At 49.1% G+C, this 13126-nt stretch overlaps 1 protein-coding gene across 1 annotated transcript; it reads left to right on the top strand.

The window, feature by feature from the left end:
• The first annotated feature begins 310 nt into the window (after positions 1-310).
• Ackr3 (atypical chemokine receptor 3) lies at positions 311-11379 on the top strand. Its single transcript, XM_051190773.1, has 2 exons — positions 311-418; positions 9503-11379. Exon 2 carries the CDS (start codon positions 9544-9546, stop codon positions 10630-10632), a length of 1089 nt encoding a protein of 362 aa, XP_051046730.1. The 5' UTR covers positions 311-418; positions 9503-9543; the 3' UTR covers positions 10633-11379.
• Positions 11380-13126: the final 1747 nt, after the last annotated feature.

Raw genomic sequence — 13126 nt, forward strand, 5'->3', positions numbered from 1 at the left:
GGTGCTCATCAGATTATTAAAGATATACCTGAGACCAGATCAATGTTTGATCATTTTGCAAAGCACTAGGACCTCTTTTGGTTTTTCTTCTGCTGACATTAACACCATGGGGTCTAGACTTTGTAAAGGAAGGGAGGCTGAAGGCTCCCAAGAATGTGTTTGTGCAGAAAACAACAACCCAGAGAGGGTTACAGGAGGGCGTGTGCGCCTGTACAAGCGTGCCTGCCTGCGCTGTGTTGGGAGGGAGGAGGGGAGAGATGAGGGTTGCAAAACTGCCACCTAGAGGCGCCTTCCCGCAGTGTATATAAAAGGCAAGTCCGGAGCTTGAGAGATCTCAGTTGCTACAAACTGCTCAGCGCTGAAGGAGCCTGCAGCGCTCACAGCCAGGAAGGCAAACCACAGCCCAGGCAGTCCTGAGGTAAGAAAGCCATGCTTCGCCAGCTTTGCTAAGCAACGACAGCAAGGGGCCGGGCTCCTGTTCTTACGGGAACTGGGCTTTTTCAAAGAACTCTTGGATCCCTGAGCTGGGGGCTTTTAAGCCAGCATGTCTGGCTTTGAAAACTCAGGGTGATTGCATGCTGCATTGCAAAGTATTCCTGATTTTGGGGATCCTGGTTCAGTCACCGGTGGAGGGAAATCTCCGTGTGGACTTTGTTTGCTACTGAACTCTGATTTGTTGCTCTGTGAGTACTGGAGTTCCAGGAGGCAGAGAAACTTTGGAGAGAATGGGGACTGTCCCATTCAGCTTGCCGGAAGATGGTTGAGGAGTGAGCTGTTTACCTGCTCCGTTTAGGATTATCAGATTGGAAGTACATAGAACTGGCTGTAAAAACAAAAACATACTTTCAGAAAGGCGTGTGCTATGTTCAGAGGTGTCCTCTAGTAAACCAGACAACAGAGTTAAGTGTGTCTGAGTGAAAGATGTTTAAACTTGGTGCTGTGGGGGGAAATTCTCAGCTCCTGCCTGCTGGAAGTTCTAAGTGTGAATGTTAGCTACAGCTCATTTTATCTCTTCATTACATTCCTGCTAATCTCATTTTGAGAAAGTATTGCCCAACTTCAATTGGGGGGAAAACACACACACACACACACACACACACACACACACACACACACACAGAGAGAGAGAGAGAGAGAGAGAGAGAGAGAGAGAGAGAGAGAGAGCTTAGTATTTTATGAGTAAATCTACTCTCCAAGACAACTGTGAGTGTTGGGAGTTTTGTTAGGGTGCATAAAGGTTCACAGGATGCCTGGGGGGTGAGGACTACAAAGTGAGTTCAGGGGCCAGTGGTCAGCCAAATCTCCTGGCTGCTGCTAGCAGCTAGGAGACTAAGGCACCGTGAAAGGCAGACTGGCTGTCTCTTCCTCCTTCTGTTTCTTTCTCTCTGTGTGTGTCTCTCCATTCATTTGCTCACAAGAAGATTAATTAATGTCTCCAAAGTGGAATGGGAGCTAGCATCTTTTGCATCTTTTAAAGGTGTCCAGAGGGAGTGGCATCCCCAGAGAGACCTCAGTCTGCCCTGTGTCAGTGTGGAAACTTTCTGTTTTTCTTTGAAAGAGCACATGCTGGCGTTGTGTGTATTTAGTTCAGGAGAATGTGGAGCTCAAATGGGTAGGTCCAGAATAGAGAGCCCGGGTTCTGTTTTTTTGTGCGTGTCTCGTTGCAAATTTTAAATGGAGAAAGCCCTGGTCTTTCTCACATCAGAATAGGAGCTTGCCTGGGATTGAGGGAAAACTCTGCTGCTACCCGGAGCTCCTCAACAAGATTTGGAATGGAAACATTTTTGCTCTAAATTTCCCCAGTCCAAGCAGTAAACACTTAGTGTTTCTTTGTGGTTGAGCTCAGCCACTGCCTCCAGGAGGCAGCAGGGGCAGGAGGGAGCTGTCTTCCAGGAGAGGTGTAAAAACAGGGGAAGCCGGCTGCTTGCCTGCTGCCTGTTGCGCTCTGCTCCTCCAGTTTGTTCTTAAAGGGCTATGCGCAGTGCAGTCACACACACACACACACTTTAAGTTTGCAGAAAGTTACAGGGCACCATGTTTGTGCTTAACCGAGTCAGGACTTTGGAGGTTAGCTTATCCAGTGTTAATAGCAAGTCCTTAGGGAGCTGAGAAGGTATTATGATTTCTAATCAGGCCCAGAGCTGGCCAAGGATAGGCTTTCTAGATGGGGGGAAAAACCCACGAAACACCCTGCTTAATCAGAACAGTGGCTTTTTGTGTGAGGATTTGAGGCAAAGCGCTCTGATTTTCAAATCCACATAGGGAAGTTGGTTGAAGTTATTCAGGGCTGAGGCTAAAGAGACACTACTTTCTAAACTTTAAGAGTCATTGAAGAAGGAGGAAAGGGCCTCTGAGATTTCAGAATTTTAATTTTTTTCTCATAGGTTTTGTAACAAACAGAATGGAATTTAGGCCTGAAGGCATTCATACTTTTAAACCAAGCAACCCAGGGGTTCTTAAGGACAGGCAGGGTATTAAAATGCTTGTTATTGCTTGTTAGGTTGGTGCATGCCTGCAATTCCAGCACTCTATGGAGTGAGGCAGGAGGATTGCAGTGAGTCTGAGGCCAGCTTGGGTTACACAGAATCCACACCATGCCTCAAACTAAATCAATAAATAAAAAGTCTTGTAACTGAAATCTGTGTTTAGATGAAATTGACAGTCATGTGTAGTGATGAGTGTCTTCAGTGTTTCCAGGAACTGGGACACCTATCTTCCATTACAATGAAAGCAAACAGCCTAAAATAAACAGATGGGACCAGGTGGCAGGCAAGGGCATTTTCTGCAGGAAATAGTTGATGCTTTTCTTGCTAAGAATCTACTCACTTTAAAATGTTTAAGAAGGGGACAGCTAGGCTGCCCTCCCCCAAACTCCACTATTTATTTATTTACTTATTCATTTATTTATTATGAACCCATCCCAGGGGTTGTGGAATGTGACGGTGACAGTTTTGCAGAGAATAAGTAGGGTAGATGCAGACAGTGTTTTGTTCTCTAGCCCATATCTGGGAGAGATGGAGGCTATCTCAGGTGACTGCTGTAGGTGGAGCTCTGGGCAGCATGGGAAGCTGCCTGTGTCCACTGGGTCTTCTAGTTTTCCTGTTGGCTCTGACACTCGAGAGGGTGGTATATAGGAAGAGCGTAAGCTTTCGTAGCATGGTCTTGGGAACCCGGGACCTCCCATTGTCTTGCCCTGGTCCTAAGCTGGTGGGAATGCAGGCTCTGGCTATATCCTGCCAGCTGGCAGCCTTTGTGTGGTACAGGGACAGCTAGATCTCTCCACTACATGCAAGCTCTGCTCCCTTGGGCTACTGAACACAATGGCTCTGATCCGGTTTCTGGTTAGGACATTCATTATGTCTCTCTGAGTACTCATAGTGCAGGAGGCTGTCTCATATGTTTGTTGGTGGGAAGTTCAGCCAAGAACCCTGGGGATAGGTGGCCTGTATCAGAATCAGGGTGTGGATTTTTCTCTCTGTATTTATTATTTTTTGAATTCTCAAATAATTCAAAGCAGTTCCTTACTTATATGAAGTAAGGTCACTCAGGGCCACAGTAAGTTTGTGGTCAAGAGAGCATTGTTTCCCATTGATCTGGTGCTGGGGGATACATAGAGTTCTTTTCTGCACTAAAGACTAGTTTTTGGCCATGGAGAGCTGGGTTGGGTGTGGGTTTCCAGTAGACTTCACCCGGGGATTTGATTAATCAGCAACACTGTAGCCATCACCTCCCTGGTGGCCAGATTCTTCTGCTTCAGCATCACACTGGGTGTAGACTGTCACAGCCAAAGAGAAACATTGTGCCTGCAGCTCAGGACTCAAGTGGGAGCTGCTGAGCCCAGCTCTTTGGACTTGGAGAGTGGACAAGCTGGACAAGCTGTGGTGTGTGTACCCCTCTGTTTTCATCTGTCCATCTTGTCATCTGTCCTGAGCTGTTCCCAGAAGTGTAGATGGCGAAGAAGGCTGGACAGATGTCACATCCTGGCTTGAATTTCTCTAGGAAGTTCCATGTGGGACACGGGTCACAGGTTGCAGAAAATCTGTAAAGCAAGTGGAGGCAGTGGTCTGATAGGACCCGAGGGCCTCTTGCTTCTTACCAAGGTCTGGGTCCTTGGGGCTGGGACCCCATTATCTTATATGACTTTTGTGGGGCAGCAAGTCTTTTTCCTGGGGGGAATCCTGGGCTATGTGGCACTTCTGTCTTTAAACCCTCTCTGTCCTAAAGCCATGGCCTTTCTCCAAACCTGTGCTGGCAGAGACAAAGGCCAGACTTCCTTGGCCGTAGGTCAAGGCACACCTCCGATCTCTGCTGTCCTCCACGGACAGTGACTCACCTCTCAGCAATGCCTCTGCGACTTCCCGGTTCCCCACCTTACTACGAAGGTGGCACCCATGCCTGGGCAGGTGACAAACGTTTGTGCCTCCCTGATGGCCTTATTTAGATGGTGGGTACATGGGGGTGGGGAGGTGGTCCTGGTTTGACATCGTCACCTGCCCAGAGCAGTGCCTCAGAAGAGATCAGCCGAGTCAGCTGGAAAAGGACTACAGCTCAGTGCCCAGGCTACTTTGGCAGGTCACGTTGCCCCATCAGTTGGACAAAGGTGAATGTGACAAGGCGGGGAGGAGACGTAGAGGGCAACAGTGTAGAGAGCTTTTCCATGAGTACACATCTCATGGATGGGAGGGGTGGGACGGAGGGGCTTCTGCTCTCCAAGGGATATGGCGAACACGTTGAGGCAGTTTGGTGAACCTTAGCCAGACACCTGAACACACTTGGCGCTCTCCTGAAGGATCTTTCTGGGGATAAGGACATATGGATTGCAGCCCAAACCACCACCCCATGGAGACTCTAAATTTGGATGCTTCTAATTCTGGTGCTGTCCCAGCATGCTAGGGAGCTTAGGCGAGCCATTTGAAAACAGCTGGATACCGCAGGCTGCTTGCAGCAGCTGGGTGTGATCCAGGACATTTTATGGAGAGCAGTGAACCTTAGAAGCGAGAGGCATCACCCTGAGAAAGTCCTCCACTTCACAAAGAGGACTCTTGGGCCACTCGGACTGGGAGGCATGACTGAATCACTTGATAGGCTGTGGGCCGGTGGGAGCGCTGGACAGATGTGGGTGTTGTCTTTGTGTGGATAATGGGCAAAGCCTCTAACAGAGAAGACTGGGTGAACTAAAAGAGCCAGTCTCAGGAAGAGGAAGCAGACGCTCTTGCTTCAATGAATCTCTCTGGTCCCAAATCCCGGTCCAGAAAAGTGGAGCAGGAACCTTTGACAGTCAGTGGCTCATTCCTCCCTGTTAGCATTTACATAATTTTGACGTAAACTTTCCAACAATCTGGGCGTTTTCTAGCGTAAAAATGACAAGGCTGCCTCCTCATTTGCCTTCTATTTATTCCCCCCCCCCATTGCAGATCTTTGTGTCTTTTTATGCGTGTATTTGCATATCAAACACTCATGATTTGCCTTTTCTCTGACATCAATGGGATTGTGTTGCAGGCTGCATTGCATCTGCTTCTCCTTGCCTTTTGCTTAACAGCACACCATTTAGTGCCCTTGTTCTTTACAGTAGCCTCTCTCTCTCCCTCCCCCCTCCATAGCTGTTGTATCCCACACAGTAGACACACCATGCTTTATTGAACTAGTCTGCCATTGTTGAACATTTATGCTGCCAGCAGTTTTGGCTGGAAAACATGTCGCTTTAGCAAATACCTAGGCTGTGTGTTTGAAGGTATCTCAAGAAGAGGCTCATGAACTTGAAAAGTCATAGAATAAGATTATCATTCCGAGGCTCTGCTCCCTACCCAGATGTGGCACACTGCAAGCATCTGAAGTGGGTCTCATCCTGGCTTCCCAGGGATAGGCTTCAAGTGCACAAAAATGAGACTGCGCGCAGGCCGCACTCCCAGTCACTCTCCACCTTCGGCCTAAAGGCAGCAGGGGAGGAACCAGGGTGCATTCCAGCGGTGGGTGATCCAGCGGTGGGGGGCGAGGCAGGATAGGGAAACCTCTTCCTGGCCTCCTTGGTTGTCAGCGATCCTTGTTACCAGCATGAGCAGACCTGTCATGATGGCCAAGAGACATTAATTCTGGATGCAACTCCTGCCCATTCATATCTGTGTGGAATGTAGCCGTTCCTCCTGAACTGTCCAGGGGTCCCCTGTGTCCACTGGAGGGAGTCCAGGTCCCCATGCAGGGCTCTCTGGGAGGTCATTAGTCTCATTTTCTCTCACTGGCCTTCACTTTCAGATTGCTCTGAGAGCTTTTGGAGTCCAAGGACTGTGGGCAGATGCCATTCCTTCAGGAAGGCTGAAGGTCATTTGCTGATGATTAAGCAAGAGATGGAGGAGGGCTCTTTGCTTCGGTGATGGGCAGCCTTTGCTAGTGTTAGGAGGGCACGCACTTGATGTCTTGCAAAGGGGCTGTGGCTACATACCACACCAAGGTGGCTTGTAGCTTTTGCTGTCCCAGAGAATAGGTTGTCCTGTTATCGTCTCTTTCCAGAATGAGTCTTGCTTCTAGAGCCTAATGCATGCAAGACGTCCAAATGACAAAGACCAGGCTGTGGGTGACCCATTGACATCTTTGCTTTTGTTTCCTTCAGTCGCCTGTTTGAAGCAGAGAGGGTCTGGTTGCTGCCTTTGACCTAGTCTCTTAAGAGCCCTCTATAGCAGGGAGGAGACATCCAATCAGGGGCCAGGGGAAGGTGGGTGGTCAGGGTGAGGTGCTGTGGCTTCAGATGGCTGGGGTGTGTGCTGCCCACTGTAGGTGACTGGTAGTCACAGTGCCCAGAGGAGTCACCAGCTTTAGCTAACCCTTCTGGTAGAAACCAGAAGCCAAAGGACTGCTGTTCTAGAACCCCAGAAAAGTCAAGAGTAGCCAATGCACATGAGAGCCAGAGGGTTGATTCTACAGGGATGGTGGAGGAATGTAGACGTCAGATACCTTCTCCTGTTTTCTGCGCTGCATGGGGCCTTCGCGGATCACTGCCAGTACTACGCATGCCTGGGCGCTGAAGGCAAGGGAGTTGGGAGCCGGGGGCTGCCTCTTGATGCGGAGAGAGAAGGACAGGTTCAGGGTCCAAGGTCAAGTCATCTAGGCTTAGGGCCAGCTTTTTTTCTTTTGTGTTTTAGCCTCCATGACTGAAGCCACAGGCTGGACCAGCAGGTCAAGGAAGGGCCCATACCACTACCTACCAAACACTTTCTGGTACCCATTGCTATCCTTCTTTTTGCTTGTGGGCCTGGGACTGTTATCTTTTTATTCAATCCCTGATACAGTCTATAAATTCTGGGTCAGAGCAGACTGAGAAGGCTCTGTCTAGACTGTCTCTCCTGTAGACTAGGCTGGCCTTCAATTTCTTATGTAGTGGAGGCTGACCTTGAACTCTTCTTGCTTCCATGCCCTGAGTGCCGGCTGGGGTTATAGATGAGTGCCACCACATGTCTTTTCTTAATGAACTAGAATAAAAGAAAATAGATCTTTGCCCTGGAGCATGAAGGACACAATTCTTGTTTGTTCCTTCTTCTAAGCAACCTGGGGCTGCCTCTCCTACCAGAGTCTAGCAGGTCACAGAGGACCCATCCATTGGAAGGTATTCTCCACGGCTCTGACAGCTGCTGTTCTTCTGTAGTTCTTAGAACTGTGGCATAGGACAGAAGAACCAGCATCTTCTAAACTGCACGGGCTCTGGGTCCACCAGCCAGGACACCTCTGAGGACCATCATCCTCTCCATCCATGGGGACACTATGAACCTGGAGGGGATGAAGCTCCCATTCAGAAGGGAGATCTTCCATCAGCAGCTGAGGAAATAGCCTAATTAGGTGGCTAGGAATGAAGTCCCCTTAGCCTGCAGGCAGTCTCCTTTAATTGGCATCCAAGAGTGGATCGCCTGCTATGCGCTAGGGGTGAGGGGTGATCCTGGGTGGCATCAAAAGTCATTTCTTTTCAAGATTCCATTCCCATTGTCTCAATGGAGAAAGCGCCCTGTCTTGCTGTCACTTGCTAGCTCTTGACTGCCTCTCTGCCAGGCACTTAATGCTCCCAAGAGCACATTGCCAGCATTCAACCTCAAGTTAGTGAGGTCAGGCTCTGCTAAAGGAGGTAATTGGCCTCTTTCAGCAGGAGAGTCCCATGTCCTCTCCTCCTGGCAGGTGCTGAGGGTGAAGTTTTACAGATCATCTTTTGGTTCCCAGATTCTGTGTTGTTCCCCTCTGCCCTGGGGTAGCAGACACAGGTGGGTAACTCAGTTTAAGACATGGTTGAGAAGCCATAATTCCATCCCAAGTGCATCCAATCCTGGATTTGGTGGTTTTTTCATGCCTTGGGTCAGCCACCTGGGCACTGACCCACTGACTGCCTCATGGCAGCTCATGCGTAACCTGGTGTCCATCGCAAGTGAACCTGAAAGACAAGCTTGGCTCTCTTTCAGTTATCACCACTGACAAGCGCCATCATGTGACTGGATGCCTCTTCGTCCTGGTCATGCAGTAATGTTTGGCTGTGATGACACGGTCAATTGTCCCAGATCTATGAACAGATGAGTAACAGAAGACAGCTCCTGGCAGTTCCTGCAGTGTCTGTGGAGAAACCACCCCAGGCATAGTGCTACCCTGGGGTCACATCTTCACTAGGTGTGACACGGTGACAGCTAAGAATGTTGGCCTCTGGTCAGGCAGGTCAGCAGGGACATCAGCCCTCCAGAGCTACGGCAGGTGGTTGGTGGTTGGTGGTTTGTGTGCTTTGTGTCTTGGCACACAGTACTCTTGAGTCAATTGAGCAAGCAAAAAATGGAAACCCAGGCAAAGACGGAGAGCCAGAGGCAACTGGCTCCTTGCCCCTGGCTGAGAACTCCCAGCAATCCCAGAGTCTGCAAGTTTGGGGTACAATCAGATGACAGGACATTCCACACAGGCCGGCTGTGTTTCCTGTGGCCTTCATGACTGTCAGAGGAAGGCAGGAGTGGATCCGGGGACGCTCCAGGTTAACAGATGGATATTGCAAAAAGACTAAAAACAGAGCTCCATTTTAAATGCAAATTGGAAGAGGATTTAAAGCACTTTCATTAAGACACCAAAGCAACACACTTGTAATTTTCATGCCAGGAGCAAACCAACCCTGCCACTCTTGGGGATGGCTCTGTGGGTGCCTGCTGAGCACAGGCAGGCCATCAGCTTTTGCTGTGTCTAGGGCTCTACTGGCTGACATTTCTTTGGCCCCTGTATCATGTTGATTTCACACCCAGGACACTGCCAAGCTGATGCCTTGATAACACAGTCATGGAAAGACACAGAAAACAAGCACAGCCTTTCTCCCCATTATGTAGCTGTAGCCAGTGTCTGTGTATGTGTGTGTGAGAGAGATTTTGTTTCTTGCAGTCTATGATAGTTGTTTCCTTTCCTCCTTTCTTTGTGAACAGATGGACATTCTCAGGGCCCCAGAAGAGTGTTTTGACTGAGACCTAAGGTTTTCCTAGTGAAATGATCTTGTCTCTTTGTCCAGCTTCCTTTGCTGTAGGTCATTTGGTGGCTCTCCTCCAGACCATGGATGTGCATCTGTTTGACTACGCAGAGCCTGGGAACTACTCCGACATCAACTGGCCATGCAACAGCAGCGACTGCATTGTGGTGGACACGGTGCAGTGTCCCGCCATGCCCAACAAGAGCGTGCTACTGTACACACTCTCCTTCATCTACATTTTCATCTTCGTGATTGGCATGATTGCCAACTCCGTGGTGGTCTGGGTAAACATCCAGGCCAAGACCACAGGCTATGACACGCACTGCTACATCTTGAACCTGGCCATTGCAGACCTGTGGGTCGTTATCACCATCCCCGTCTGGGTGGTCAGTCTCGTGCAGCATAACCAATGGCCCATGGGTGAGCTCACGTGCAAGGTCACACACCTCATCTTCTCCATCAACCTTTTCGGGAGCATCTTCTTCCTTGCATGCATGAGCGTGGACCGCTATCTCTCCATCACCTACTTCACCAGCACCTCTAGCTATAAGAAGAAGATGGCACGCCGAGTTGTCTGCATCTTGGTGTGGCTGCTGGCCTTCTTTGTGTCCCTGCCTGATACCTACTACCTGAAGACAGTCACATCTGCTTCTAACAACGAGACCTACTGCAGGTCCTTCTATCCCGAGCACAGTATCAAGGAGTGGCTGATAGGCATGGAGCTGGTCTCTGTCATCTTGGGCTTTGCTATTCCATTCACCATCATTGCTATCTTCTACTTCCTGCTTGCCAGAGCCATGTCAGCATCCGGTGACCAGGAGAAGCACAGCAGCCGGAAGATCATCTTCTCCTATGTGGTGGTCTTCCTGGTGTGCTGGTTGCCATACCACGCTGTGGTTCTTCTGGACATCTTCTCCATCTTGCACTACATCCCATTCACCTGCCAGCTGGAGAATGTGCTCTTCACGGCGTTGCATGTCACCCAGTGCCTGTCTCTGGTGCACTGCTGTGTCAACCCGGTGCTCTACAGCTTCATCAACCGCAACTACAGGTATGAGCTGATGAAGGCCTTCATCTTCAAGTACTCAGCCAAGACTGGCCTCACCAAGCTCATCGATGCCTCCCGAGTGTCAGAGACAGAGTATTCCGCCCTGGAACAGAACACCAAGTGATCACTCTGCAGAGGTGTGGGGACATAGGCATGTTGCAAGTGGGGCGCTGGGCCCTGTGGTTTCTACAAGAAAGCCATGTAGTTTTGGGTCCGGTTGCTTGAGTGGTATGAAGAGGAGAAGGTGTATGACTGTCTCTCCTTCTCCAGTCAAGATGGCTGTCACCTGGACACACACCCTGGCAGCTTGCAGCAGGCAGGGCTGTGCTGTGCAGCCAGAGCTGTGTATAAAAGCCAGCATCAGGACAGGCTCATGGACATCTGTACAATAGAACCTTCTGTGTCTCCTCAAGTTTTTACCTGGTGGCTTTTGTATTTAAGTTTTAAGACTTTATTTTCTCACTATGGATATACCTTATAAATGTATTTGAAAGTTAAATATATTTTAAATATTGTATGGGAGGTTAATGCTGTTGTATTCAGACCACGTAGGCCTCAGATTAGTTGGACTTGAGTTTTGACTAAGGATGACATTAATTGTTAGCTGATTTGAAATTTTATATATATATATATATAAAATATATAAATTTATGCCAGTCTTGGCTGAAATGTTTTATTTACAATAGTTTTATATCTGTGTGGTGTTTTGTGCCGGCACAGGATATGGAACAAAAACTGCCCAATAATGCAGTTTGTGACATGAACCGTATTGTAGAGTTATGTTTCTGGCTGCAAACCCGTGAACAAAGGGAACAGGGTGTTCTCTCCATTTGTAAGTTATTTTTTTAATAAAGATTTTTGTTTCCTAAAACTGCATCTGTGTCTCTGTTTTGAAAGCGTGCGTGGGCTTTGGATGGCATGCATGCTACTAAGGAGTGGCTATAGGCAGACACATGCAAGAAAAATGTTCAGTGAGAGAGAAAGGCCACAAAGCCCAGCTGTGGGGCTTGGTGCATTTACTGTTGGGGCTCTGGTGGATGGATCGGTGTAATGGGAGCATCTGGTCGGGGTGAGCACTGTTGCTTTCTCCCTGAAGGACCACTTTCAGGCAGTGGTGAGTTAGGGGGAGGATGAAGAAGGCAAGGGTAGGTGCAGATCAATGGCTGTTGGGTAGAACTTGCTGTGAAAGATGTATTGCCCGCTGTCCGCCACCCAGGAACTCATGTCCTCATCTTAATGCCGCCATATTCTGCAGCCACATGTCCATTAGATCTCCATGCTGAGGACATGGGATTCAGTGCTGCTTTCCCCTTGTTCCTACTGGATGAGACAGTGATTGATAGATGCTCTGTGACTTGCCAATCACAAACACCTTTAATTCCAGCACTCTGGAGGCTAAGGCAGGTGGATCTCAGTGAGGTCAAGGCCAGGGCCAACCTGATCTACATAGTGAGCTCTAGGACAGACAGGACTATATAGCAAGTCTCTATCTCAAAAAAAAAAAAAAAAAAAAAAAAGTCTTTGAACCCCCACCCCAGGCCAGGGAATACAGGCAGTGGGTTCCTAGCCTCTGCATTAATTTATGCTATGAAGTGTTTGAAAGTGTTCTTTTGAAATGGGGTCTCCAGCCCTTACCAGTTCTCCATGGAACTAAGGGAACACCAGATGTGTCAACAGGCAAATGTTCTAGGCAGGAGCTAAGAGCTAGGCTGGCTGCCAAAGCTGCTCTTAAACCTGCTCCAGCTCTGAGGATAAGTTGCATGGGGGCTGTGAATCCATGCTCAGATAGACCAAAGTCAAAAGCACTGATCTGGAGAGCCTGTGACTGCCCTTCTGTAGGAAAGCCCCTGTGTACCATGGGCTTTCCCCCATTCACAGCCAATGGCCTTAGAGGTCCCCAGGGGGCACATGGACCATGTCAGCTGCAGGACACCTATACCCTGCGAAGGGCCTCATGCCTGAAAGTTTTACGTTAGGGCTGTAGCTTGTGTTAATACCCGCTGGTTGCACACCTACATTCTTCGGTGCTTGAACTATTGGCCTTGATCCAAAGAACATTCTGCTTAGATAGCAACAATATAGACAATGAGATAATAGGCTAACAACAAGCAAAATCAGTGACAAGGGAGAATAAGAAAAATGGCCATGTAAAGTCAGGGAAAATTACCTCCCAGTGTGGTAATAATCAGGGACCTCAAGTCTGCTCTGAGGGTTCATGTGGTTCAAATGGGCAGAAACAAACTAAGAAGCGAACTCAAGGGGAAGTAGGGGAGTGGAAGGGGGGAGTGGAAGGGGGGAGTGGAAGGGGGGAGTGGAAGGGGGGAGTGGAAGGGGGGAGCGGAGGGGGGAGCGGAGGGGGGAGCGGGAGGGGGGAGTAGAACCGGCAGAGCGGAACTCAAACTAGAGTCTTCAGCTCAGTGGAAATATTCCACATAACTCAACTCACCTGCAGCTTTGAGCCCCAGGGAGACCTTCTGTCCTTCTCTAGAACACTGTTAAAGTCACAGGTGGCTGTACTTTGCTACAACGGATGGGGGTCTTTGGTGGTAGTCTGTCCTTAATGCTGTCTGCCATGCCCTTTCTGCTTGGTCCTCAGGCACGCCTCCTGTGTCAGTCCT

The sequence above is a fragment of the Phodopus roborovskii genome, unplaced genomic scaffold (genome assembly GCF_943737965.1).
Source record: "Phodopus roborovskii unplaced genomic scaffold, PHOROB, whole genome shotgun sequence".
Classification (NCBI taxonomy): domain Eukaryota; kingdom Metazoa; phylum Chordata; class Mammalia; order Rodentia; family Cricetidae; genus Phodopus; species Phodopus roborovskii.